This window comes from Plectropomus leopardus, chromosome 23 (assembly GCF_008729295.1).
Source record: "Plectropomus leopardus isolate mb chromosome 23, YSFRI_Pleo_2.0, whole genome shotgun sequence".
In the NCBI taxonomy this organism is placed as follows: Eukaryota; Metazoa; Chordata; class Actinopteri; order Perciformes; family Serranidae; genus Plectropomus; species Plectropomus leopardus.
The window spans coordinates 5,565,139-5,591,247 of NC_056485.1; the positions used below are offsets into that span (position 1 = coordinate 5,565,139).

General features: G+C 39.8%; 1 protein-coding gene across 1 annotated transcript; it reads left to right on the forward strand.

Annotated features, from left to right (window-relative positions):
• Positions 1–915: 915 nt before the first annotated feature.
• Positions 916–23,747, forward strand: LOC121961997 (serine/threonine-protein phosphatase PP1-beta catalytic subunit-like). Its single transcript, XM_042512156.1, has 8 exons — positions 916–1,021; positions 16,549–16,680; positions 16,768–16,998; positions 18,243–18,347; positions 18,717–18,788; positions 20,387–20,538; positions 20,691–20,825; positions 23,151–23,747. The coding sequence occupies exons 1-8, from the start codon at positions 970–972 to the stop codon at positions 23,256–23,258; spliced, it is 987 nt and encodes a 328-aa protein (XP_042368090.1). The 5' UTR covers positions 916–969; the 3' UTR covers positions 23,259–23,747.
• The last annotated feature ends 2,362 nt before the right edge of the window (positions 23,748–26,109 follow it).

The following is a 26,109-nucleotide window of genomic DNA, read 5'->3' on the forward strand; positions in this document are numbered from 1 at the left end:
CAAAGTCAATCCATCGAGGAAGACTGTAAGATGAAGTTGAAAGCTCTGGAAAAAGCTAGTGAGTGACACTTAATGTTTTTTCTTTGCTAAACATTATGGGGTAAAAGTAAAAAAAAAAAACACTTACTTTGTGGCAAATTAAAGCCAGTGGTGGAAGAGGTATGCATTTCCTTTTTTTGTCAGCCACCGTAGTTTTCCTAGATGTTTAAATCATTTTCAGTTTTGTAACCTCACCACTGCGTGCCACTTAATCCTACACACTGGACCTTTACGTAAAAGTATAATCACAAAAATGTAGGATATATGAAGTATTATTGTAAAAGTATCCAATGCAGAAAATAAAAAAAAAAAAATATGAGCAAACATCCCCATCGCTATCCAAAACAAACAAACAATAAAAGACCAAAAACATACAATTATTTAAAAATAAATAAATAAATAAAAAAGATTAAAATGTTTACCATAAGAAATGGCAATTCGTTTTCTGCCAATCAGCTAATTAATGTATCAACTTATCATTTCAGCCTACTTTAAAGTGTTTGGTAATGTCATTTTAAACAAAACATCCTATTTTATGAATTATTTTAATGTTGTTTTAATGAAAAAAATCGTAATTTGTAAAGTAAGTAAAGCTAAAAGCTATCGGATAAATGTAGTGAAGCAAAAAGTACAATATTTCACTCTGAAATGTAGTGAAGTAATTAAGTATAAAGTGGCATGAAAAGTAAAGTACCTCAAAAATAAATAAATTGAATAAATGTACTTAGTGACATTCCACCACTGACAAAAGCTTTGCAGTATTCTCTCTGTGATGAAAGTAGAGTATCCGAGGAGTACTTGAACGCAGCATAATGGTCCTAAACGGGAGGCCGGTGAGTGGGAGGAGGTTGGCGGTGCGTTTCAGTGCAGTGAGGCGGTGCCTGCCCTGCCTGCTCCAGACTGCGGCGGGCAGAGCTGTTTGCTACAGAAATGGCGGAGGGGGAGTTGGACGTCGACTCGCTGATTTCCAGGCTTTTGGAGGGTGAGTTCCTAATCAAACTACATTTATATATTCTTCTGTTCGCGGTGATAGCCCTCGATTGTAATTTAGATTTGTTCTGGACTCGAGTGGACAAGAAAAAAGGGCCCGCTTAAGAGTATCCCGGCGGAGGAGTGAACAGGACTAGTCCCGTATTGTTAGGTATGAAATCATACCTAATGGCACGTGCGACTTTTTATAAATTGAGTTATGAGTGTTAAAGTGTGTCCTCGAAACTGAATGGGAACAAAGTTATAGTTCGGGGACTGTTTGTACCAGGACAGGTCGGGTATGGGTGAGAACACAAGACCAACCTTAAAACTCATTTATTGTTATCTGATTACTGTCGTAATAGTTGTATTACATCATTACTGGTATCATCACTTTGGCATGCACCATGTGAAACACTATCTAATAAGCTTTTACTTTAGAAACGTCGTAAGCTTAAAAACGGCTCTGCTTATATTTCCACAAGCTTTTCACAACAAACTGTCCCATGATGGGCGCGGTAGCTTGTGGTGTACATCAGTCCCTTAAGTTGACATTGCTTTTAAAACAAAATGCAGCTTAGTGAACCATATATGCCGAAAATTTCAGCATAGTTGTCTTATCTACGAGGACAACTTAAATTGTGATTCTAGTATGTTTTTATATCGTTTGCTCACACTACAGGAAAAATGCCAAGTTTTCAAATAGGATTTGGCAGAAGGATTTCTCAGCTGAGAACAGAGGGCACGTCACGGGGTTATGATGTTTAGAGGAAAATTGCTGAATGGTAATGTTGACTTAAGCCACAGACCTTGATGATATTCCACTTTAAATAGAACTGCAGAGTCTGTACCCTGTTGTAGGCATTTCAAAATAAGTCAGTTTGTTATTACATGTACTTTGTTTGCCAATACTTTGAGAGACTCATATGTGGTCCAAACTTAGTCTTTAAAAATTGGCATTATAACTTCTCACTGTTTGAATCCAGGCAAACTTGCATGATTTCTTTGAAAGACATGGGGAAAGGGCAATGGGCAACTTAGGAAGAAATAAATGAACATTGGCAAGATATTAGTAGAAGCTGCAAAAAATTCCCTGGAAATTAGCAAAAAAAAAAAACAAAAAAAAATAAAGCTAGTTTTTAAAAAATACATGAAAAAAGTCCTCAAAAACACAGTAATTCTGTAACATCATTTTAAAAATGTAACGATGATAGTTATAAACATTGTTGTTCCCTGGCTTTTTTCCCTTTTCCTCAGACACATTCCCTAGCCTTAAAAAAAAAGCAACTTTCTATATCCCCAAATTTGTTGCAATTTTTATTTTTAGCAAGTTTCTCTTTTCCTTCCCCCCCCATGTTTTTAAAATAAATTTTACCAATTTGTTCAATGTTTAAATACTAATACAGTTTTGAGCTATTATCTTTTGGAGGTTTTAATATTAATACAACTTTTGGCAGATCAACTCCTGAACTTTATCATGGAGAAAAAGAGTATTATCATACATACATACATACATACAATAATAAAATAAGACATCCCAGCTTAACTGTGAATGGCAATAATTCATAAAAGTGTCTGTAATGTATTTTTATTCACTCAGTGGATTTTAAGCATTGCGTAAGTGAGCTGATTTGTCTTTCTGTTGCCTTTCGTTCTCTTGAGAACCCAGAGACAGTGTCCCTCTGTGTCTTCAGTAAACATGTGGACAGCTGAGGCAGCAGTGAACAAACAGTCATGATCGATTGTCGGTCACACGCACAGACTGAATGTGCTGAAAATCACGCACACATAGTATTGTCAGTTTGTCAGAGTGGGCCATTAAATGACAACACTGTGGATCAACATGTCAGAGGAACCTAATCATCTAGATTGATTGGGGCTGATTACATAAAAGTGTTTGTTGTGTGTTGTTACGGGAATGTGAGTCTGTATTGTCAGCTAGGACCGGCTTTACTGTAGCTGGTTAGCTTGTTACATATTTAGTTGCTTTTTTATGTGAGTAGGAAACCTCAGTGGAGGAAATTGGAGGGATCTGGGCCTAAAGGCTTCCAGATGTGAGTTGTGAATATATCCAACCATCCATCTTCTTTCAGCTGCTTTCTCTTTCAATTTACAGCTAGTTTGTATCCGGCTGGCTCAATTTTTGGTGTGAAAATGCTGAGAGGCAAGCTGAACCAGTTTTCACAACAAAAATGTAACATTATTTAGTGCTTGTTGTTCTTTATACCTGAGCTGAATACGTTTAAAATTTCCAATGAGTTTTAACGCAATTACCAATATTTGACATTTTTTCTGGATAGCTTGAAAAAAATATACTAAATTCTTTTTTTATTTTTTACAAAAGTTCTCAAATATCTAAACACAAGCCATACAAGAACTTTGCAAGAATGGACTGTACTATAACCAGCAAAAGTCTTTGCTAAACAGTCTCTACCTCATCATCTGCTCTGAAGCTTTTTACCTTTAAACATTTTTATTTTCATCAGCCACGAAACTGTGGATTACCTCTGTCAGCACTGTTGCCATTGTTTAGTTCTGTTTATGGAGTTAGCACCGTTAGCTGCTAGCTGCCTGCTCAGCCAACTCCATGTTGAGAACAGTATGCAGACAACTTATATGCTCTGAATTTTGGAGAGTCCCTCTAAGACCCTGACACACCAAACCAATATTCAACAGCTACCGGCGATGAAGGACAACTTTTGTCAGCCTATGTCCCAGCCAAAATGTTGCACCTTAACGCACCCAATGGCCAACTGGCACGTACGTTCTGTGCTTGCGTGAGAGGAAATAAATCTTCATAACAGCAGGCGGCAGAAGAAAAAAAGGGAAGTCTCACTGGACGCATTCAAAATGCGAGTTAGCTAGTTCAGAGTTTCCCACACGTTCATATATTTGTGGTGACCTGCCACGATTAAAACGTGCCGCCACAAAGGATTAGGCGCATTGAAAGTGAAACTTAACCGTTCATTCTGCAGGGTCTAAACGTTTCATTTCACTTACAAACTGCTCCTCTCAGCTATTTATCTGATCTGATCATTTATGAACGGATCAACAGATCAATCATCCACCCTGCCAGTTACAAACTACTGCTGAGGAAAAAATACGTTTTGGACAACTCTGCCTGTGCTGTGTTCAGGGACCTTCAAAAAAACTCCAAATTTAGTGAGGGAGCACAGAATGATAACAATGGATTAGCATGCATTTACAAGAAACAAAAAGAGAAAGTTGTCTGTCTCACATGCTGAATAACGGCCAATAAGCCTAGACTACTGTTAGCGGTGCAGAACACACCACAAAAACTGGGGCACTCACCAACGTCACACTGAACGACAACTGGCCGTCAGCTTTGTGCGTCATGGTCAAGTCAAGAACACTGTTCAAAGTTGGTCAAACATATCAATAAGTCAGTTATTTTCTTGATTTATCCGTTTAGTCATTTTGTGTATAGAATCTCAGAAAATAGTGAAAACTGCTTTTCGTGATTTGCTAAATCTCATGTTGACATATTCAAATAGTTTCTCACAAACAGCAAGCGCAGTATTGATATCTGCAAGCAAAAGACAAAATCAGCCTGTAACATATTTGGGCTTATGTTTTCTGTTTTTAATATAAGGACAACAAAGGCAAACTGATATAGGTCTAATACCAGGACACAGGTGGACCATACAAAAGCAGAAATACAAGCTCACACACACAAACTGTTCTTGGTGTTTCAGTTTGTCTTCCTAAGTGCTGCATTTTATTTTAAGACTCGACCTTTCAACAACACAAAGAACTCTCACAGGTTTTTCCAAAACCTGTATATCTATCATCTTAGTTTACTTAACCTGATTACATCTACAGCCTGCTCTCACCTAGACGTTCACTAAATGGCCTGTCAGTGGATCTCCCCTGCTGCCATTCAGTTCAAGAAGCTCAGAAGCTTTTATCACACTGGCGAGGAAGTCATTTTTTAACTCTGCAGGAATAAAGGGAGATTTTCCTTGAGACAGGAGTCCCTTAATCACTTCAATAAGATGTCGATCTCTCACGTCTTCAACGGTGTCAGTCAGGGAATCAACATGCACGTAGACGCACATATGGAGAGCTCTCTGATCTCCTATTAAATGTCAACAGGCCCAGCTGTCCCTGGTAGAAATTAACTTACCCTTTGGGTGACACACACAGGGGGAGCATGTAAAAAGGGCAATACAGTTATACAGTAGATTTTCAGCTCCACCTGTTGTTGCTTTTACTGTCACATTACTGTCGTGCAGGTTTTGAGGAAAAATTTCTAAGAACTAGTTGTGAAAAACTTTGTGCTGACAAAGTTTGTGGACATCCAGACACATACACACACATACAGCGCACGTGTCCTCCAGCAGTTTTTTGGCTGGGGGGGGTTGACAGGCGCTGTATAGCTGACAAGCTAAACCTGATCAACTGACAACATGGTTTACAATCACTGGAGCCTCCTCAGCAGCCTCAGTGCACAGGTTTTTGCGCCTCTCTGGTTTTATTTGTCTCTCAGTATACAATGACTTGTCATTTGCTGCCTTATGAGTCACGAGTTGAAAGGTAATCAACAAAAAGGTGGAGAGATTAATTAGCCAAAGCTATTTGTCTAGTAATAAATCAGTATTTGAATGTCTGTGCATATCTGTATGTTAATATTATGAAGTCAGACTTCTGTCAGTGGTTCACATTGGGCCTAGAAGCTCTCAGTTATACTGTAATACCCTAGTAATATGAAGCCTTTTGTAGGATTTTTTCATATATAAGGTTCATTATTAAAAGTAGTAGTGTGTAAAGCCAATGCAAAGGTAATCGCAACTGCCTCATGCTGTGTGTGGAATTATTGAATTATTAATTGTGGATTAAAGAAACACTTCAACCACAAAATGATCATTTGTATATGAGTTAGTGGCCATGTGTTATGTTTAATTTGTGAAGAAAACATACTTCCAGAGTTAATGAAGAATTCCAAAAATGGAGAAAATTCTTGACTGGTTGGAGTAAATGGGGGGGGCCACGTTTAACAACAGCAAAACTATATCGAAATATTTGCTTACAAACTCTCACACAACTCGTGCAGTATAATCGAAGTCTTATTTATCCAGTTGTATGCTCCGTGCTTCCTGAATACTTGGATTTGCAGTAATAATAAGATTTTCGGTAAAAATGCATTTGTTTTGGACGCAGTGAGCATACGACTAGTTACCTGCAATTGGGATTATACTGCAAGAGTTGTAAACTGTTTTGATGTAGTTTTGCTTTTGTTAAATGCAGCCTCCGTTTTCTTCAGTTCATTAAGAAATGTCACAGTTTTAGGATTCATTGTTCGCCATTGAGCCAAGACAGAAAAACTTTTCGTGAGCAATTGAGGTACAAGTGTTCATTTTGGGGGCGAGGTGTTCCTTTGTCTAATAAACATACAGTTGATGGTTAGGTGTGTAATCATCAGGGTGTGATGGCGTGTGCCTGCGGTGAGAAACAATCGATACCGTCACAGCCACATTGCACAGTATTGTGTGGCACTGTGGGAAATCAATCAGTCATTCTGCTGTTTGAGTACAGCTCTCAGTAGCATGTTTCAGATTTCACAGCAGAGTCACTACAGTTGGTTACAGCACATTTGAGCTGACGCTGCAGTTTTCACAGTATTCATAGAAATCCTTCAGTTGTCTCTGCACAGCGGACGGCGGCATCATGCCACAGGGACACTGCCCGTGTCTTTCCCTGTGTATTCGTTTGTTTCCCGAGTTCTCCATAACAGGCCCCTGCCTCTCCTCATTAGTGTTTACTAGTGCTTTACTATGTCTGTGTGCTGTAAGTAGCAAAGCAACTATTACAGTTTCCCAACATGCCCATGCTAAGCCCACACTGGCCCGGGCTTTAGCAACAACAAGCCCTCTGTCTGGCCTGCCAGCACAGGTGGCCTGTAGGCTTTATGTGGCACAATCAACACCACGGCCCCATACATCAGCCAGCGAGAGTGGAGGGAGCCAGGATGGAAAGTGAATTTTGTAGCCATTTTGTCATTTTGGTTTATGGTCAAAGATGCCAGCCAAGTTGTAACCCAGTAAGGGTGCATGGAATATCTCTAAAGGGCATTGCTCTATTTAGGAGCTGTCCAGGTTGAGTTTATTTCCTGAAATGGATTTATGGGCTGTTAAACTGCACATTCTTTGGACAAATTGCATTTATGTAAGAAATCACCAATCAACACATGATAAATGCAGGGCTACAATCAAATATAAAGACTGTATTTTATATCAGGGGCGTAACAATACACACGTAACATAATTTGGTGTGTGCTTCAGTTTTAAATTAAGGGAAACAACATTTTTGTCATTGATTTTGGAAATTCTAAAGACAAAACAGAGGCTTAATTATCACTTTAATCAATAAGAAAATGATGAACAAACAAACATTTTTCCTTACTGTCCCTTTTTGGTACTAAAAATGCTCAACATTTTTTAAACAATAGCTATTTGATGTATTTACATGATGCAATTATCTCTCTACAGTAGTTGCCATTGTTAGTGATGGAGTTTTGCCATTCCCACACAAGATTCAAATTGTTCTTCAAGGTTCAAGGTATCTTTGTTTTCCCCATGGGGGCAATTTAATTTACAGCCAGCAGTAATAAATAGACATCAAACAAAACTAATAAATACAGCAACAAATGCCATTCACAGATTACAATTACAGTGTTATTATTAACACTGATAGCAGGAGGGATAAAAAACCTTTTGAACCCGTTTTTATCTGCATCGTGGCAGAGTGAATCTACGCCAAATCAAGATTCGGTTACTGCATTGCCTGTTTCTCACCTCAGGTGTTTTCAGAAACATATTTTAGTGTACTGTTTAGCTGTAAAATGAGGTTTGTGATCCGGCAGCATTTTAAAAAGAGATGAGCCAAACACCAACCAGGCGCAAGAGAAAACTTTCTTGATTTACAGCTAAACAGTACAATAACATGTTCCTGAAAGCACTTTAAGGCAAGTTTCACTGCATTTCAAGAGTAGTGACTGACATGATTGATGGGAGTGTTAGAGACTCCTCGATTGGTTGTTCGCCTGCAGCTGCAATGGATTCTTGCAAATGCCATTAGAAGCACTAAAAGAAGTCAGAGGAACATGATTTTTATCACAGATTATCTGTCTTACTGTCTGAATTTGGTGTCAATTTCTGCAGAGGAAAGCAAGTTACAAACTGTAGCTCTATGTTAGTCCCAAAGTTAAAAAACTTTTTGTCCTTTTGTACAGCAATGTCTAACAAAAGTTTGCTGGCATCAGCTAAAAGTAGCCATGTTAAGCTGGTTATATAAGATTTAGTAAGGCTGTAGCAGTCAGTGAGCGTGTTAAATTAAAGTGGAAGCACACAACTTTTACAACAATAAGTCACAACTTTGGTAATTAGTTTTTAACTTTTCATTTATGTTATTTCTTCTTTCAAAGATTGCATAGTCCTGCTTTAATAGCAAGCGTACAGTGATGTATTACAGATGTTTGCCATGTAATCAGTGTTCTCCATCCTGAACTCCTGATTTGTCAGCATTTCTCAACTTTTTCTGGTCTCTGTTGCCACTTTTGGGAACTTTTCCTCCCTGCTACAAGTAAGATATCACAGGCTGAACTGAAAGTTTAACAACAAGTAAAGTATTCTGCTCTTTCATAATACACTGGTGTCACCCTCCTTGTTTTTGTCGGACGTGGAGGACTGCTGCTGTGTTGCGTGGTGCTCGGGCTGCTGGCGTGGCATTCTGTTATGGAAACAACAATGGTGGAGCCTGTGTGGCGGGGAGCGTTCGCCCCCTGGCACCAAACGTGGCACAGAGCTCACCCAGGCTTTTCAGTTACCCCGGCTAGGCTTTCCAATAAACCCTTCCTCTCCTCTCTGCCTCCATTCACTCCCTCTCCTTCTGTGTCTCCCTCGCTCAGGCTTCACTTTCTCCCTGCATTACTCTCTTCGTCTTCTCCTCTCCATCTCTCCCACTTTCTGTGCCTCCTGTTTATTTCTCCCCCCAAGTCTCTCCTCTCAATTTCATCCTTTCTTTTGCCCCACAAAGACAGCCATTCACCCGTGGCACTTAAAGGCGGACAAAACGTCCTCTGAAAATGCAAAAGCCTGCACAGAAATGCCATTGCAGTCGGGATTTCTGCCTTAAGATTCGCTCCCGCTCTCCTCGCCAGAGTTACTTTGTGTCTCTCGTTCACTGAGAGGTCAGTGTTTTCCATTGCCCCTGTGTGGGAGAGGGTTAGATGGAGGAGTGGAGGGGAGCCGCTGGCCTCGTGCCCAGTTGGAAAGAATAGACAGTGGAGGTGGAGAGCTAAAAAAGGTCTGACAGGGCATCTTTATTGGTGCTGCAGTGACTGAAACATGCACGACGTACCTGCTGAGAATTCATGACTCTGCTTGACTCATCTGAAGTGCTTTTGCATATGTTTGCTAGGCAATTAGGGAAAATAAAAAGTCATGTCTTCTGGTAAATGCCATTTCAAGCAACAAATACTGGAGAAATTTGTATAAACAATTTTAAAAAATACCACATAAATTGTGAAAAGCTGTTGTGCAGTTTCAGTCAGCTCTTGTTTAAGCATTTTTTTTTTAGCTAATGGTTTTGGTTTCCGGCCCGCAACTTAAATTTTTTTGTTCCATCACTCTCATCAACTTCATTTCCAGCTGCAGCGGGCAGCTGTTTTTAGCCAGCAAGCTCTCTTAAATCCAACATACGCAGCAAACAAAGATAGCTACTGGCTGATGAACATAGTAATATGGTTACAGTAGCAGAATTTTAAACTTTGATACAGTAGTTGTATAACAAAATGTACACAAAAGAGGCACATTTTCTATTAACAACATGCACATGGTGCGGTTACAGAAAAAGTCACTTAGAACATACTGTGAAACTTATTTATAGTACAATAGCCTTGGGTTGAAAATCTGATTGTAGTGTTTTTTTGTTTTTATTTTTTATAGCTTTGATACTTAGTTACTATCATATGTGGTATCAAAAAGTATCAAAGTATTGTTACTGTGAGTAAGCTAGGCACATTAATATTCCCCACTGCCCTGCCTCATGTCTTTAGCATCGTTAGTTCTGTCAGCAGCACTGGCTTTTTTCTTTTTTCCCTAGACCGTTTTCCCTTGGCATTTTCCCTAGTTTTTCTTTTTTAAAGAAAAATCTAATAATTAAAATTAATTCTAAATCTATTGTTTTCTTGCAATTTCTTGAAACACTTCTTACCGACCATTTTTTGAATGAAACTACAACACTTAGCGCAGGGTTTAAAGGTTTAAATACTAGCGAAAGGCATTGGAAGAGGAGAGGTGATGTCGCTCCAAGTTTCAAAGGATTAAAATGAATGCTAATGTTACTTTATGTGTGCTGTGATTTTCTTAGTTTATGATGTTGAAAGTGTTACTTTGGTGTCAGTAGCGCTAGTAAAATCTAAGTAGAATCTAAGACATAAAACAGCGCAGCTATTAAAAATATGGGAGTAAATGTAATATAGAATAAAAAAAGTAAGTAGGCTGGTATCCAGTAATGGTAAAATGAATGTACAGTAATAGTGCTGATGTGAATGGGCTTACGCAGCTCTTTGGCAGTGCAGCTGGCAGCTGTAACATTGTTGTGGACCTGCACTTGCTGATGGAGTCGTGGCCTGAGCCTGGCTGGTCTTGTTCTCTTTCTCTCCCATATAACAACAGAGCCTTCAAGTGCTCCCTCTCTGTCCCAACTGACTAGCTCACTTCCTCCTTCCTCCATACAGCGGTGCCCATATATGGCAATCTGTCTGTAATTCACTTATCTGTCACTCTCTCTCTCTAGCTCTCACACACACACTGTTCCAGTGAACTCTGCTCTTTTAAATAATGGAAAAATAGTTAACCTCCTCGACCCTTAGCAAGTAGTTTGCAACAAGAAGAAATGATGACTCCAGTTTACTTAGTGAGATGTGGAAGAGTTTGATTGTTCAGAGTGTGTCAAGTTGTGTGTCGAAACAACTCTGGTGTGGTTCCACAGCAGCACAATAGTGGGTTGGGCAGCAACCAAGATCCTCCCAAATATTTGGTGAATTAACGTGGCAACTGCGAGACAGCTGGACTTAAACTCAGGGAACATTTGTACCCGAGGCGATCAGCCACTGTAACACAGGTTACTGAGCAGTGCTGGGCGGTGGTGCATTAAAGGGACACTTCACCCCAAAATAAAAAATATATATCCTTCGTAGCCGTCTTGCTATTTATCAGTCTAGGTTGTTTTGGTGTGAGTTGCTGAGTGTTGGAGATATCAGCTGTAGAGATGTCTGCCTTCTTTCTAATATAATGGAACTAGTTGGCATTTGGCTTGTGGTGCTCAAAGTGCCAAAAAAATACATTAGAAAAACTCAGCAGCAATGTCTCTTTCCAAAAATCACGACCCAGTTACTCAAGATAATCCACAGACCTTTTGTGAGCAATTTCATGTAGGATCTATTTTCTTTCTATCAGACCAAACCTGCAAACAGTATCACTGTGCAGAATGGAAAGTGCATCACTGCTAGTTCACCTTGCATCACCAAGCTTCCTAACAATACAGCTTAGCTGAGGAGGACACCGTTTATGTTTGTTCTTGCACATTTAAGCCTTCTGTGCACTGATACGGTAGAAAAGAATCTATAGATTAATTGACTTTTTAATAGAGAAATTCATGGTCTAAAAGTCCATTTAAATGCTGCTGTTTGTCATTGTCTCTAACCAAGTTCCATCCAAAACATTCATTTTGATTCAAAATGTTTTTAAACTTATTAGACTTTGATGTACCCTTACCAGTGAGTGTCCCAGGCGGCACTGATGTGTAGCTCTGCACAGCCAGTGCTGTTTAGGTCTGAGGGGTCTGCGATCTGTGTGGAATGCAAAGGCAGCTCGGGGAGGGGAACAAAGCTGAGCTGCCCTCTGACGTCAGCACGGTTCACAAGATAAAACTGGAGGATGACGATAACCCAGAAGTTCAGCCTCAAGAGGAAACAAGGGGTGAAGAGGTGAAGGAGGGGGGAGGAGGTCTGCAAGAGAGACACAGTGAGAAGAGTTACTTGTAGTGCTGTGATCTAGCTGGAGAAAAGACACATATTCAGTCTGCAGAGGTCAGAGGGCGACCAAACCCAAACTTAAAAGCTTAGGCAGACTGACGCATGCACCTGACCAAATTAGGAGAGATGACTCAGAAAATAGAGTTTTCTCAAAGAAGAGATTTTGGCTAATCTTGTATTAGAAGCCACGGGGGGAATGTAACTAAACATCAGTCCAGACGAGTCTGTCTTGAAGTGAAGCTCAACAGCTGTTTGGGAGGAACCTGATTCATCCTGAGTGCTGCCACTGAGACAGCAGCAACACTGACTGCTAAAGGCTGTGCATCTGTTTGGGTTGTCTGTCAGTGTGTGGGTCTTTCAGCTTGTGTTTACATGTATTTGTTGTTTGTAAGCCTCCGTGCCTGATTTAGAAATGCATCTGAACCATTGTTTATTGGAGAACAGCGTGTTTTCTTATCGGTCAATAATTCTCAATCTAATATAGAAAACAAATCATGAAAAAACACAACTGTGTGTACAATTTACATTATTTTAAAAAAACAATTTCACCTTTTACTGCTTTTTCGGAAAATATATTATTTTATTGGGTATTAACATTTTGACTAGGGCTGCAGGATATGAGGAAAACATGCAATATTGTTGAATAATGCATTGATTATACTATACTTCCTTGCCATAAATAAACAGATATTAAGGTGTACTCAATTCTTTCTCTCTGCTGCTTTCAGAACACTGCTAAAATACAAAAATAGCATGTTACATTAAAAAATAAAAAAAAGGAAATGACTTCCATTATTATTACGTTGAACCAATTTAACATTTTTACCTGAATACAAAAGGCATCACTCAAAAACAGAATGATAGTTAGTAGTTTAAATAGAGATTTCTACTGAAGCTGTTTTAACAAACTAAAGAAATGGCAGGGTTCAATATCTTTTGCAATGTCATACAAATTGACAATGAAAAAAGTATATATATATATATATATATATATATATATATATATATATATATGCCAAGTTTACTGCAGCTGGCTAGTTAGCTAGAAGCTTGCTAATTTCACTGTGCTATCACGCAACAGTGGTTACAGAAAGTGAGGAATGCTGTAATACAGGACTGTATTATGACTGTCAGCGTCTGTTAATTTCTAAAGAGCAATGGGCAATATGGAAACACCAAAACTTTCGTCATCACTCACTCCCAACAATGGTGTGAACGCATCACTCACTCACTCATACACATACATGTTTATAGTGCTGGCCTTTCACTCTATGGTCTGACCAAAAAGGAGTGGTAGTGGTATTTTTTTTAGCAGACAGTGTGATATTCTGACGATTAGTCCCTAACATGGGTCAACAACGCTTCAAAATCCCAGAATCATACACTCCCATCAAAGTTCATAAATACACATTTCGGAACTTTTTGCTATTGAAAACAGATCAGTCAATCTGGCAAAACTTCTTCCTAAAATATTTTACTATTCGTATTCTCCTTGATTAACCACAAACAACGCAAGCATCACAGTGAACAGCTAGCCGGCAAGTCGCTACCTGTTGCTGTCACTCCAGTTAATTTTGTAGAGCAGAAGGCCTGCTGCTGAGTGACGCACATGTGATGAAGGGCAAAATGATCTGAATGCTTTCTGTAAGTGTATCATGGTAGTTTCACATTTGAAATTCCTTCCTATTGATGTTTAACATTTAATTCTTATCATTTAGTAATTTATTAGGCCAGAATCTGATTTTGGAGCTTAGATGCAGGGATTCTGCAAAATGACGGGAGGCCCGTCACAGCAGCCCCATACATGTTTCTACGACTTCAGGACATTTCTATGATTTTAGGACATTTCTACGATTTTAGGATGTTTTGGGGATTTTAGGACCTTTCTCGGATTTAGGATGTTTATATGATTTCAGGACTTTTCTTGTATTGTACGATGATTCTTGGATTTTAGGACGTTTTTAGGATTTTAGAACATTACCATGATTTTAGGACATTAGGGGCTTAGCTAGGACCTCTGTCAGGGGGTGCAGAGGATCCTCCATGGGAAGATTTGATAAACAAGCTCTATTTTGATGCTGTTTTATGCACTCTGGAGCCTTATGTATACTAAAAGTACAAAAACAATTCCCTGTGTGAATCACATTATTGTTATTGTAAATTAGAAAACGGCTGGAGGGCCACCTGGCACTTTTAGGGTGCCAGATTTGGTCCGCAGGCTGTAAGTTGCTGCTTTAGTTCTTCTTGTGCATGTATCAGGCCTCTCGTAGTCTCTAATTCACTGTTGTCAGATGAAGACTATATGTTGGTATGCATGGCGTGGGTTGGTGGAGATGCCACTTTATCTGCAAATCAGCCCCAACGATCGCATACAACAGCAGCAGCTCCGCTCACCGACACCTTCCAGGCTGGAAATTGGTCTTTCTGGGTTGCCATGGTGATCAGATGTGGGTACCACCTCCTGTTTCCTCTCTCTCTTTCTCAGCATCTCTCACTCCCTTCTCTCTCTCGCTCTCTTCACTGGGGGAGCTGCAGTGCAGTGGTGACAGAGTAAAGGATGCTGGGATACCTCCCCACAATCCCGTAGTGGTACGATCTGAAGTCAAGGTCACTTGATCGCTCTGTATGGGTGTGTGTGTGTGTGTGTGTGTGTTCCCAGCTCTGTCTTAACTTTACCATATGATGAAAGGGGATCCTCCCAAGCAAGTGCGACTAGTGGTGCTCCTGGGTGTGTGTGTGTGTGTGTGTCCTATATTAGGCCTCCCTGCCTGTCAGCTGAGCCAGCACAGACCTGCAAACGCGTCATCGCAGAGCTGAAAGGGAGGGGTGTGAAATCACTCTCTCGACAGCAGACAATCTCAGTGGACACACTCCCTGCCTGTGCTCACTCTAGGACGTGTTGTGCATAAAGAGCAATAATAGAAAGTGTTCATATTTTGAGGGCATGATGTTCTGTAGCGTGATTGTGGCTCACGTGAATGTTTTTGTTTATGTGAACCTGTGAAACTCTACCTTTGCACAGTCTAAATTTAGCCCCGGTCTCACGGTTCAGGTGTGTGATGGCAGGTTGTGTTGGTCTGTGAAGGAGGACACAGACAGAGAGTGTTTACTGCCAAAGGTCTCCAGGCAGAAATAGCAGGGTCATGTTGCACATGTACACACACTGTGTTGTCCTTTTAAAAGTGCATGATAAATACCTTGAGAGCTGATGGGAGTAACCTGCAGGAGTCACATACCGCCTTTCACACACATACTCATACAAAAACTCCTCTGGCTGTGGAGCTGCTCCTCTCACCTCGTCTATTTTATATACTTATTAAGTGGCGTTTGACGCCTGCTTGCATTTGCATCACGTTGCTGTGGTGTCATCTGACAGCGACGGTCTTACTCAGCTCTGGCCCACTTCTGTGGTTTACCAAGCAGGAGGAAAAGAGGACCTGTTGTCTGACGTGGCTATTAATCTAAACACATAGGGAATATAGGGCAGTGGCAATGGAACGCAGTGAAAGTTAAAAAGGCAGTTAGAAAGGGGTTGTTGTCAGAGCTGGTTTGCATCAGTTTTAAGTAAAGAAAGTATATTTCCAAAGCAGCATTAGGACATCAACAGATTTCCAGAGGCCAGAATGCCGCTGAATAGCAGGAGTAATAACATTTTAAATTGTTAATTTATTTGCAGATAACTTTCTTGAATAACTGATTATTTTTTTATTCTATAAAATTTCAGAAAATTGTATAAAACGCCATTGGAAAGGCAATAGCAAGGGTTCCAAACTGGTGGGTTGCAGTCCAAAAGTGGGTTGCAGGTCCATGCTGAATGGACATTGGTCCAGATGGCCATAATGTTGTCTTGTATGTTCTGTATTGTATACTGTATGTTTCTCTCGTACAGCCACTTGCCTAATTTATTAATTAACTGGGAATAAAGGAAAAGAGTAGGAAACGGAGCTGAAAATGAGTGCGTACATATTGAAATAGTTGTGTGGCTTTAATTCTAATGGACTTGTATTGACGCTTACTTAATAACATAATGTGAATAGCATACTACGTCTAAAATCTTCCATCATTGATCTGCAGGAAGCAACAAACAAGCATTAGGCATCGGCATTGCACTGCTGACTTTTAATAGAGTGATCCCATTCCTTTACAAGGATCTTAAAAGCTCCTTGTCAAATGACCACAGTGACACTCCCCTTCTCTTTGCCCCAGTTACACAACAGGAAGTCGTCTCCAAAACACTCCCAGCAACATCAACAGAGCTCACACAAGCTATTTCCATCCTTTGCCTGTTGACTAAACCTGTCCGCCTCAGTCCATTTAAACACTCACCCTGTGGGAGAGGAAATGTGATGGTCAGCAGAGTCACGTCCCCGAGAAAAACTCAGGCCAGACTCTCGCTGGAACGGCTTATGCCTTTTTTAATGATGTCTCTCCAAAGCACACACATGCAATCATTCTTTAACCCTGCTCTGTCCCTCCACCAGTGCGAGGATGTCGTCCAGGGAAGATAGTCCAGATGACGGAGGCTGAGGTGCGAGGTCTCTGCATCAAATCCCGGGAGATCTTCCTCAGTCAGCCAATCCTCCTGGAGCTGGAGGCTCCCCTCAAAATTTGTGGTGAGTAACCTCCCGCCTCGCCCTGTCTTCTCATTATCTCCTGCTCCTCCTTCCTCGCTCCATCACCGCCTCCTCTCCGTCCACCAGGTGATATCCACGGACAATACACAGACCTGCTGAGGCTCTTCGAGTATGGCGGCTTCCCTCCAGAGGCCAACTACCTGTTCCTGGGCGACTACGTGGACAGAGGGAAGCAGTCTCTGGAGACCATCTGCCTGCTGCTGGCGTATAAGATCAAATACCCCGAGAACTTCTTCCTGCTCAGGGGCAACCACGAGTGTGCCTCCATCAACCGCATCTACGGCTTCTACGACGAGTGTGAGTGCTCTGCTCTCATGTAATGATGCTGAAGTGGAGTGTGTTTCATTTTTACTTCCCCCTCAAGTCCCACTGTGGTAGATCTAGTTCCATTATGTATGACTTCACACGAAAACATGTGATAAGAATAGCAGTTGCAAAAGAGAAGCAGGCTGACGAACCTCAAATTGACTCTTTCAGGGGGGAAATGGTAAACACAGGGTAAAAGTGATACTTTTTTGTAATTTCTTATAATTGACTGTCATTATTTGGAAATATTGTGATTCTGTAGGATGAGCAGGCCCAAGGAAATCTGTGCCTGCAGAATACTGAAAACATGTCTGCAGGTTTAGCATATTACAAGCAAAAACAAACAAACCAAACAAAACAAATTCAGATTTTTCTGGATCACTGTGGTAAACTGCCAACTGCATTCTGTTTGGGTTTGGGTTTGGTGATTCGTATTGTAGCTGCACTCTAAAGTCATTAAATAGCGACTTTTGAAAGTTAAAACTAGGTAATAGTCTTTGAAATACAGAACCTGCCAAACTAAAATCCATGAATGTCTGAATAAATTAATATTCCAGTAAATCTAACAAAAAAATAAGTAAATTTAGAAATATAAATGTATGTCACATTATATCTATGAATTGTAGAAGTTTATGTTTTGTATACTGCAATTCCCCAATTTATATATTTTCCTATTCATTTTTTCCTAAAAATGTATGTTTATTTTTTATTTTGTTTATTTTTGCATGCAATTTTTTGATGTTATTTTAAATGTAGTTATATATTTACTTCATTATTAATTATTTTGTGGCATTTATTTATTTATCCAGTAATTTATTTATTTATTTTTAAGCTTTTGCAGTCATTTTTAAAATGTTTTTGAATGTATTTATTGTATTATTCATTTAATGGATTATTTTGTACATATAACAGCATTTGTATCTATTAAGTCATTTATGCAATATTATTAGTTTTTTGTTATTGTTTTTTAATTAATTCTTTAAATGTATTTATATATTTTGGAAATTCATTTGTTTCTTTTGCTTTGTTTTGTTTTTTGTAAAAGTGAATAATTAAGATTTATTACATTTTAAGTAATAAAATTACATTTTCAGAACAGAAAAAGGGGTACACACTTTTCCAGATCAGTCTTATATCCCAACATCTCCAGACTGAGCTTGTGTAAACATTTTAAACAGCCTGATGCGGTTTTTGGCCATGAGGCCTCCTGACTCGCATTTTTGTTGATTTTGCAGGTAAACGCAGATTCAACATCAAGCTGTGGAAAACATTCACCGACTGCTTCAACTGCCTGCCCATCGCCGCCATAGTGGACGAGAAGATCTTCTGCTGTCACGGAGGTATCTATGTTGATACATCATGTATCTGGTTCATTGTTTGTAATGATTCAAACATTTGTGCTGTTAATATTTTTCAGCATTCTGGATTTAAAGTTTATGTCCTTGATGTTTTGGTTTTGTCCTCAGAGCTCACTGTAGAACCGTTCTATCCTGTCATTGCCTCCATAATGTGTGATCTACTTATGAAAAATAAAGTTCACTAACCTTATAAGCTTTTAGTATTTTTGTTTGACTAATCCATTATGAGGTAGATGGGTCAAAGCAGTTAGATAGCTTTAGTGATATGGATTAATACCTGCCGAGCCCAGGTGGAGATTTATTCAGAGATTTACAGCCTGTGATGGTTTTATGTCGTTGTGTTTCCCGCAGGTCTCTCTCCAGACCTGCAGTCTATGGAGCAGATCCGACGCATCATGAGACCCACAGACGTGCCTGACACAGGTAGGTCAGCACACACAGGGTGTGCTCCACCTAAGAGCGGTCTGTGAATGGGAACACATGAACTATGGGAGCTAAGGAAAGCGATGGTTTATTTGTATTTTGGATACATCGTATTAGTCTGACTAAAACTGGACTTTTAAAATGCACGTGAACATGTTAGTAAGACTGAAATCATAACACACCAAGATAATGCAGTTGGGTGTCGATTTATTCTTTCGTGTATAAGCTACAACCGGATCTAAACTGGCCTTGGCATTCTGCACATGCTCTATAATCCCCGCACAGGGCTTTGACCCAGAAGTTGAACAGCATAAATTTGTAGAGGAAAGCTGGAAAAAAGTTAAAAGTTACCACTTTGGTGTGTGACATAAAGGGTCAACCAGAAAAAGGTCCCACAGATACTAGCTAAAGTCAGATATACTTCGGCCAATTAATTGATTCTCCCCCAGTGATTGCATACTAAAACAGTAGTCTAATAATCGAGCTCTCACTGTAGCTCAGCTTAACTGCGCATGTACATGTACTGTGTTATTCAAGTATTTACATGGTCTAGTGTTAAAAAAGTAAATAAAAACCACAGTAAATCGTAATATCAAATTGTAATATTTGTAAAATCCATGCATGGAATTGGAACCCAAGTGTCATGATTGAATCGAAAGATGAGCATGTCACCACGGGCCTAGTCCTCAAAGAAAATGGAGATTAATTGATTGACGAGTTATAAATCAATTGATCATTTTAGCTGAAGATGATGACATACAAGTGGAGCAGAGCTTTTACCTTAGGATCCCATGTTCTGATCTCACCTACAGGATGGAGATAAGGCTCGATCCAGGCATTTTTCAATGGATTGTTTATGGACTACTTAAAGAGCAATCCACTTACGATCCTTTGTATCCTCCTGATATGTTGACAACCAAATACAGTCAATTTTACTAGCTTAGGCCAAAACAAATCTGAGCCCATATTTATCAAGCTCCTCAGAGGAGGAACTCGGCCCCAAATAGCCAGAAATTCTCAAAGTGACGCAGGTTTGGTTCCACTTTTAACTGCAGGAGTAAAAGCATGTTATCAACATTCTCAACTAAGGAAATGCCTCCTATGTCTGCTGATATTTAGGCAGAGGCATGCACACGGATGCTGGGGGAGGAGAGCTGTTTATTTATGACAGTGACGTTATTTAAAGATAGCGTGATTCCATTCCTTGTAACCGCAGCTAATGATGGATATGTCTCTAAGTCAGTAAAGCAGTGGACGTGAGTCTTTGCCCCCTCTTCACTAAACCTGGTCATTCTTGTCCTTATAAGGCAGCCAGTGTTCAGACCCCAGCAGCCGCTGTCTCTCAGATCCTCTTATGGTCTTTCTGGGAGACTCGGAGTGTGTGGAGGTGAAGAATGTGTGTGCGTATATACACAGGGCAGCCTTGGTGATTTAACACCTGGCAGTGTAAATGTGACATATAGGTAACTTCTAGCAGTTTGAGGAATGCTTAATTCTTCAGATTTGAGTGATCGCGGGTCAAACATGGGGACGAACCGTGTCTACACACCTGCAGACAGCACTGAGATGTGATTAATTTTGTGGGTTTTTCCTTCCAGGCCTCCTGTGTGATCTGCTGTGGTCTGACCCCGACAAAGACGTCCAGGGCTGGGGAGAAAATGACCGCGGCGTCTCCTTCACCTTTGGTGCTGATGTTGTCAGCAAGTTCCTAAACCGCCATGACCTGGACCTCATCTGCAGAGCCCACCAGGTACAACACACACATCCATAGAAATGGCTTCCCTAACCAGAATCCAGCCAGCCACACATCTTATCTGTTCAAAGTTTACATATAGGCATTAAAGAAGCCATATAAAAACTGTTCCTCACTGAGAGACCATCCCGTGTGTCTGACGCCCCCAGGTGGTAGAAGACGGTTATGAGTTCTTTGCCAAGCGGCAGCTGGTGACTCTGTTCTCAGCTCCCAACTACTGTGGAGAGTTTGACAACGCTGGCGGCATGATGAGCGTGGATGAAACCCTGATGTGCTCCTTCCAGGTAGGAAGTTCCCACAATATTCTGATGTGGTTGTGTTGAAGTAATCAGGCACTGAAACCTCAGTATGTAGAAAACAGTGGCACTTATTTACGTGTCAGTTTTACGTGTAAAGCTAAATAACTTGGGTAACTTAATCAATGTCACTTTTTTTAAAATCAAAATGATCATGTTTTTTTCCATCAAACATCTCTCCTGTGAAGAAGTCTCTCTGCCTAAGCATCATTTCCTGGTGATAAAACCTGATGAAATTTGCTTGATTTCTTTCAAAAACAGGGGAAGAAGGTATTAAAAAACTCAAAAAGAAATTAACAAAAATTGAGCAAAAAATAAAATTTAAAAAACTACCTAAAAATTAGGGGAAAAAAACATGGAAAAAGGTTAAAAGAAAAAAACAAAGGAGAACGTGAGAATGCTTAAAATAATAGTACCTGGAATTTCTCAATCGTGTTCTCAACTAAACCAATTTGCTTACGAAAGTGTCTGAACACAGCACAAGAGAGGTGATGATGAGCCAAGTTTTAGAGTGTTAAATTAAATATGACAATAAATTAAAACTCAATGGACACCATGGCAGGTGCTACAAGCATCATTTAACTGCACAAATTAAATTGCGTGACACTTCTTATAGAACATCATCATGGTTTTGAACATCATCAAAACCAGCCACAAACACACAGATTACCACAGATTACAGCAAAAGAGAGCTGCACAGTTTTTACACACCGCAAAGTACGACACACACACACACACACACACACACACACACACACACACACACACACCCTCTCCCTCCCAGTATAACCAGTCCACTCAGCCTCTGTGTCCCACTGCATTGTTCAGTTTTTTAACACTTTGATTTGTTATTTTTACTCATATCTGTTTAAACCCAGCACTGCGGCATTGTAAACAATGGGTTTGGACCCGGAAATAGTACTTTCGTTACGTCACCATTGAAAGTTTGGATAGTATGTATTGTTTTAACTTAAATGAACTACAGTATAGTGCATTGACAGAGTATTTTCGACCCTTGATTTCACCACTGTAATCCCCCACACTATTTATTTCCACACAATATAACCTCATTAGTTAAACTCATTAGAGTCTATTTGCATCAATCAGCATAATACAGTTTTACTATTGTGGCTCCAAACAGAAAAGCTGGAAGGTTACTCACAGTTCAAAAGTTTCCAGACAAATGTGAGTCCACTCACAGGCCCAGTGGTGATGATGAAGGGCGGCAGCGGGTCTTCCTTGGAGCCAGAGATGCTCCAGTGTTATCCCGGTCACGCGGGCCGCTATCACAGTCCATCTAACCAGCGCGAGCCTTCGATCGATTATAAATCGGCGCGAGCCAGTCGTTAGCAAGGTGCTAACAGATATGCTAGCAGCAGCAGAAATTGACATTTGCTCGCAGACGCACTGTACGGCAAAAAAAAAAAACTAACAGCCGAATCACACACTTCTTTTGAAGGAGTTTAGTTATCACGGAATGCTCACTTTTGGTCCCTAATCGCCACTTTTAAGGAGTTAAAACACTCACTAGCCTCTGCGTTGCCATCTCCGTTCGCCTCCGTTACTACGACCTGCTGAATGCCTTAGTCCCGCCCATCAACCAATCACAAGTTCAGAAACGTGATATCTCTCTATATGCACCAATCAGAGGCGAATAAAACTCGACATGAGCAAGATAGTCAGTCAACATCTCGTGTTGAGAGATGTACCTCAAAACAAACTATTGACAGGTTACTCTTAAAGGGAAATACCTACTATTTTTTAAAATAATCTAACGTCGCCCCGGAAAAAGCCTATTGGAATTTTCTGTGGGATTTTTTTTATTATGGCAAAAATAAGCTCTGTAGTAAACACATGTTTATGATAAACTTTTTTTCTCAGACAGATCATTTTCACAAATGAACACCACTTTCAGGATTTTGAAGCCTAAATACAGTCACCAGTAGTAACGCTAATGCTAGGCAAAAACAAATTACATTAAGGTCGCGTCGCAACCGCTAGGAGGCTGTAAAACATTGACTCAGACTAGGGGACCGGAGGTGCTAAAATGCTAGGTAATTTACGGGTTATAGGACTCATTACTGGGGTTCTCTTAACATTTCTGCTTGCAGTGAGCATTTAAGCTCTGGAGATTTACCCAGGGGTTACACATAAAACCCATTTTAATTTAGATACCTTGAGGTAAGAGGTCAAGCGACTCCTGTGAGATGACCATGCCATTTTGCCTTTCCAAAATTGATCCTAACTTTACACTTATATCAGAATGTTATTCTATTATCTAAACACTTTTGTTATTCCTCTCAATGTTTCTAGATCCTGAAGCCATCTGAGAAGAAAGCCAAGTACCAGTATGGAGGCATTGGAGCGATGAGTCGGCCCATCACTCCTCCCCGCACAGCCCAACCTCCAAAGAAACGATGAAGAAGGACAGAGGGAGGAAGAGACACAGAGAACGAGAGAGAGGGAGATGAATGTCAAAGATTGTCTCCCGATGGCTTTTCTCAACACAAAATACGTAAAAGCAACACTTGGCAGAGAGAGAAAACCGATGAACACGACGATTTTAAAAAGACACACCCAAATCTGTCTTTCATTTTCTTTCTTATCTCCCTCTGAACTGCTGTCGCACTCCCTTCTTCTTCCTCAATGCTTTTTTTTCTCTGCATCTGTGTAACATTTTTAAAAGTGTTAAAAGGAAAAAACAATACGGGGTGTCATTCTGTAGCATATCGGAGTGGTTTTTTTTTTCTTTGTCTTTTTGTCCTTTGCCTTTTATTTTCTTGACAACAGAATGACGATTAGTTTAGTTTACCACACCTCCTTACCCCCACCCCCCACCCCCCGCCTGTACAGACACAACAGGTATTAATGACGACTGCTGGGTTTTCAATAAATAATACAGGAAATGAATCGGTCTGAATGTTCTGTGTGGTTCTTCTAGCTAAATTACTTCTCCAGAGCTCATTGGAAACTGAAATGTGACACAAAACTCACATCAGCAGTATAAGGTCCTCCTGTGCCCCTGAGTGTGAGCCTTGTACTCTATAAACCTTGGTTTAACTAATTCAGGCTAACATGATGTTTAAGTTTGAGGTTTTATTTGTTGGTCTTAGATCCAGGACCGGAACCAGAAAATATGCAAAATAATTTTGAGGGTGATGTCATTTAACAACCAATATATTGCTGCTTAAAGATATACTTTGTATATTATACACAAATAGTATGTATTGTGAAGAATATTGTTTTTCTGGCATGCATCATTGGTGAACGGGGAATCCAAAAAAAGCTAACATTATTCATGAATTAGAGTAATCAGGGTCCACATTTTACAGAAAAACTATATAAAACCCTTCAACTGGTAGCTGTAAAAAGAAGTGATTTTGACCAATCAGAGGCCTAAAAAAAGCTAATTACTAAAAGGCTACGTGGAGCAATGACCTCCATAGTGCACTCTGACACCTCCGAGTACTGAATATAGTATAGTTATAGAAGATTAACTGTACAATTAACTGTACAAAGAACTGTCCTTTTAACAAGGTTTGAACCAGTACTATTTTGTCCTCTTCTGCCATGAGATTTCACAAAGGAGATAACCCCGCCCACACTTGACATCACAACCCCAAAAATGTTTTCCCTGTCCACGCATCAAAACTGGAAACTTAGTTCTACCTACGCAAAGTTTTATAAAAGGTTAAATTTAGTGACTCAAAAAAGTTTGCATGAAGATGAAAGGTCAAAACGCATAAAATAAAGCTGTTTAGAAAAATACCTGTCAGTGTTCACAAGGCCCAGCTCTCATTTAACATGTGGTGTGCTCATTATTTCTCAAACACGTGTATTTTGCTAATACTTAGGGACTTTGGGAAGTACTTTGCATACAATTAGATAAATGAGACTTGGATTATACTACATGAGTTGTGAGAGTTTTTAGAGAGATGTTTTGACATAGTTTTGCTGTTGTTAAATATGGACCCCTTTTACTCCAACTCTTCAAGAATTTTCTGTTTTTGGATTCTTCGCAATGGACACATGGGAATTTAATTTAACAGGTAGTAATTGACAGTTTGGATTCATGGTTTGCAGGTAAATAAGATCAAGTAAGTAAGACTGATTACTGAACTCAGTTTGCCAGAAATTTATCATGAATAAAAAAATCAGGACAATGGTTTCAACTCATATTTCAAAATAAAAGCACTGCTACTCAATACAGTGTCATCTAAGATCAACATATTAATCCTCTGTATTCAGGCAACCTTGTTCGCTGATTAACAGGGTAATTTAAGCCTAAATTAGTAAGGCCATGTTTGGATACAAATATCCAGATTCTTCTCATACAAATAGTGATGCTGCCTCAAGTGAAAGTTTCATACAAATGAGCAATTCCAACAAACAACCAATTGAAACCATCCGTTTATTGACAGTCAAATCTACAAAGATACATTATGCACATGCATAGGCATGATTTCCCTTTACTCTAACTCAAGAGACAATCTGGTGGTTCAGTCAGGATCCTCTGTGTGTCTGTACGGAGCACAAATGAACTGCACATAATGGATAACGTGACATATTGATCCATATCATTAAAAAAAAACAGACATTCTGAATGCATCCAACTCTTAATTTTGTTGCTAATGCTGAAGGATTTCCCGCTGCTATGTGCTCCATGTTGACACATCTGCAATTAGCAGCACTTACCACAAGGAGGCAGACAGTCACGGTTACAGTCAACACAACACAAACCTTTTCATCATTTTTAAGGCTGATTATGACTCCTACATACTGTTATAAAACCTGCAAGTAAGTACTGTACACGGCCTGAGAACCACCCAAAGTCATGTTCTTTATGCAATGCAAAAATTAAGTTTAGAAGCAGAAAGAAAATTTGAAATAAAGATTTTGAAATTTTTTGACCTGCAATGCTGTCTTAATCTTGAAGTATAACATGGAATGAAACATAAGGTCCTTCGTGTTAAATCACTGCATCATGGTCCCAGTTCTTCATTCTGTAGGAGCCTCCAACTGAAAATACATTGTTCAAGTGAGCATCAACTGCATTTGAACTTCTTGCTTGCGTTTGCCCATTTACACTGCCCTATTTTGTTTGCTGTACACCATTAACTCAAATATAAATGCATGCTTGTTCACTCCAGATTGATTATTCCTGCTGCATTTGAATGCAGCACAATAACATTTTAAAAATAACAAAGCTCCACTAATATTGCTCCCTTCATAAGCAGCAGCTGTCACAATAATTGACAAGTTGTCTCCATTT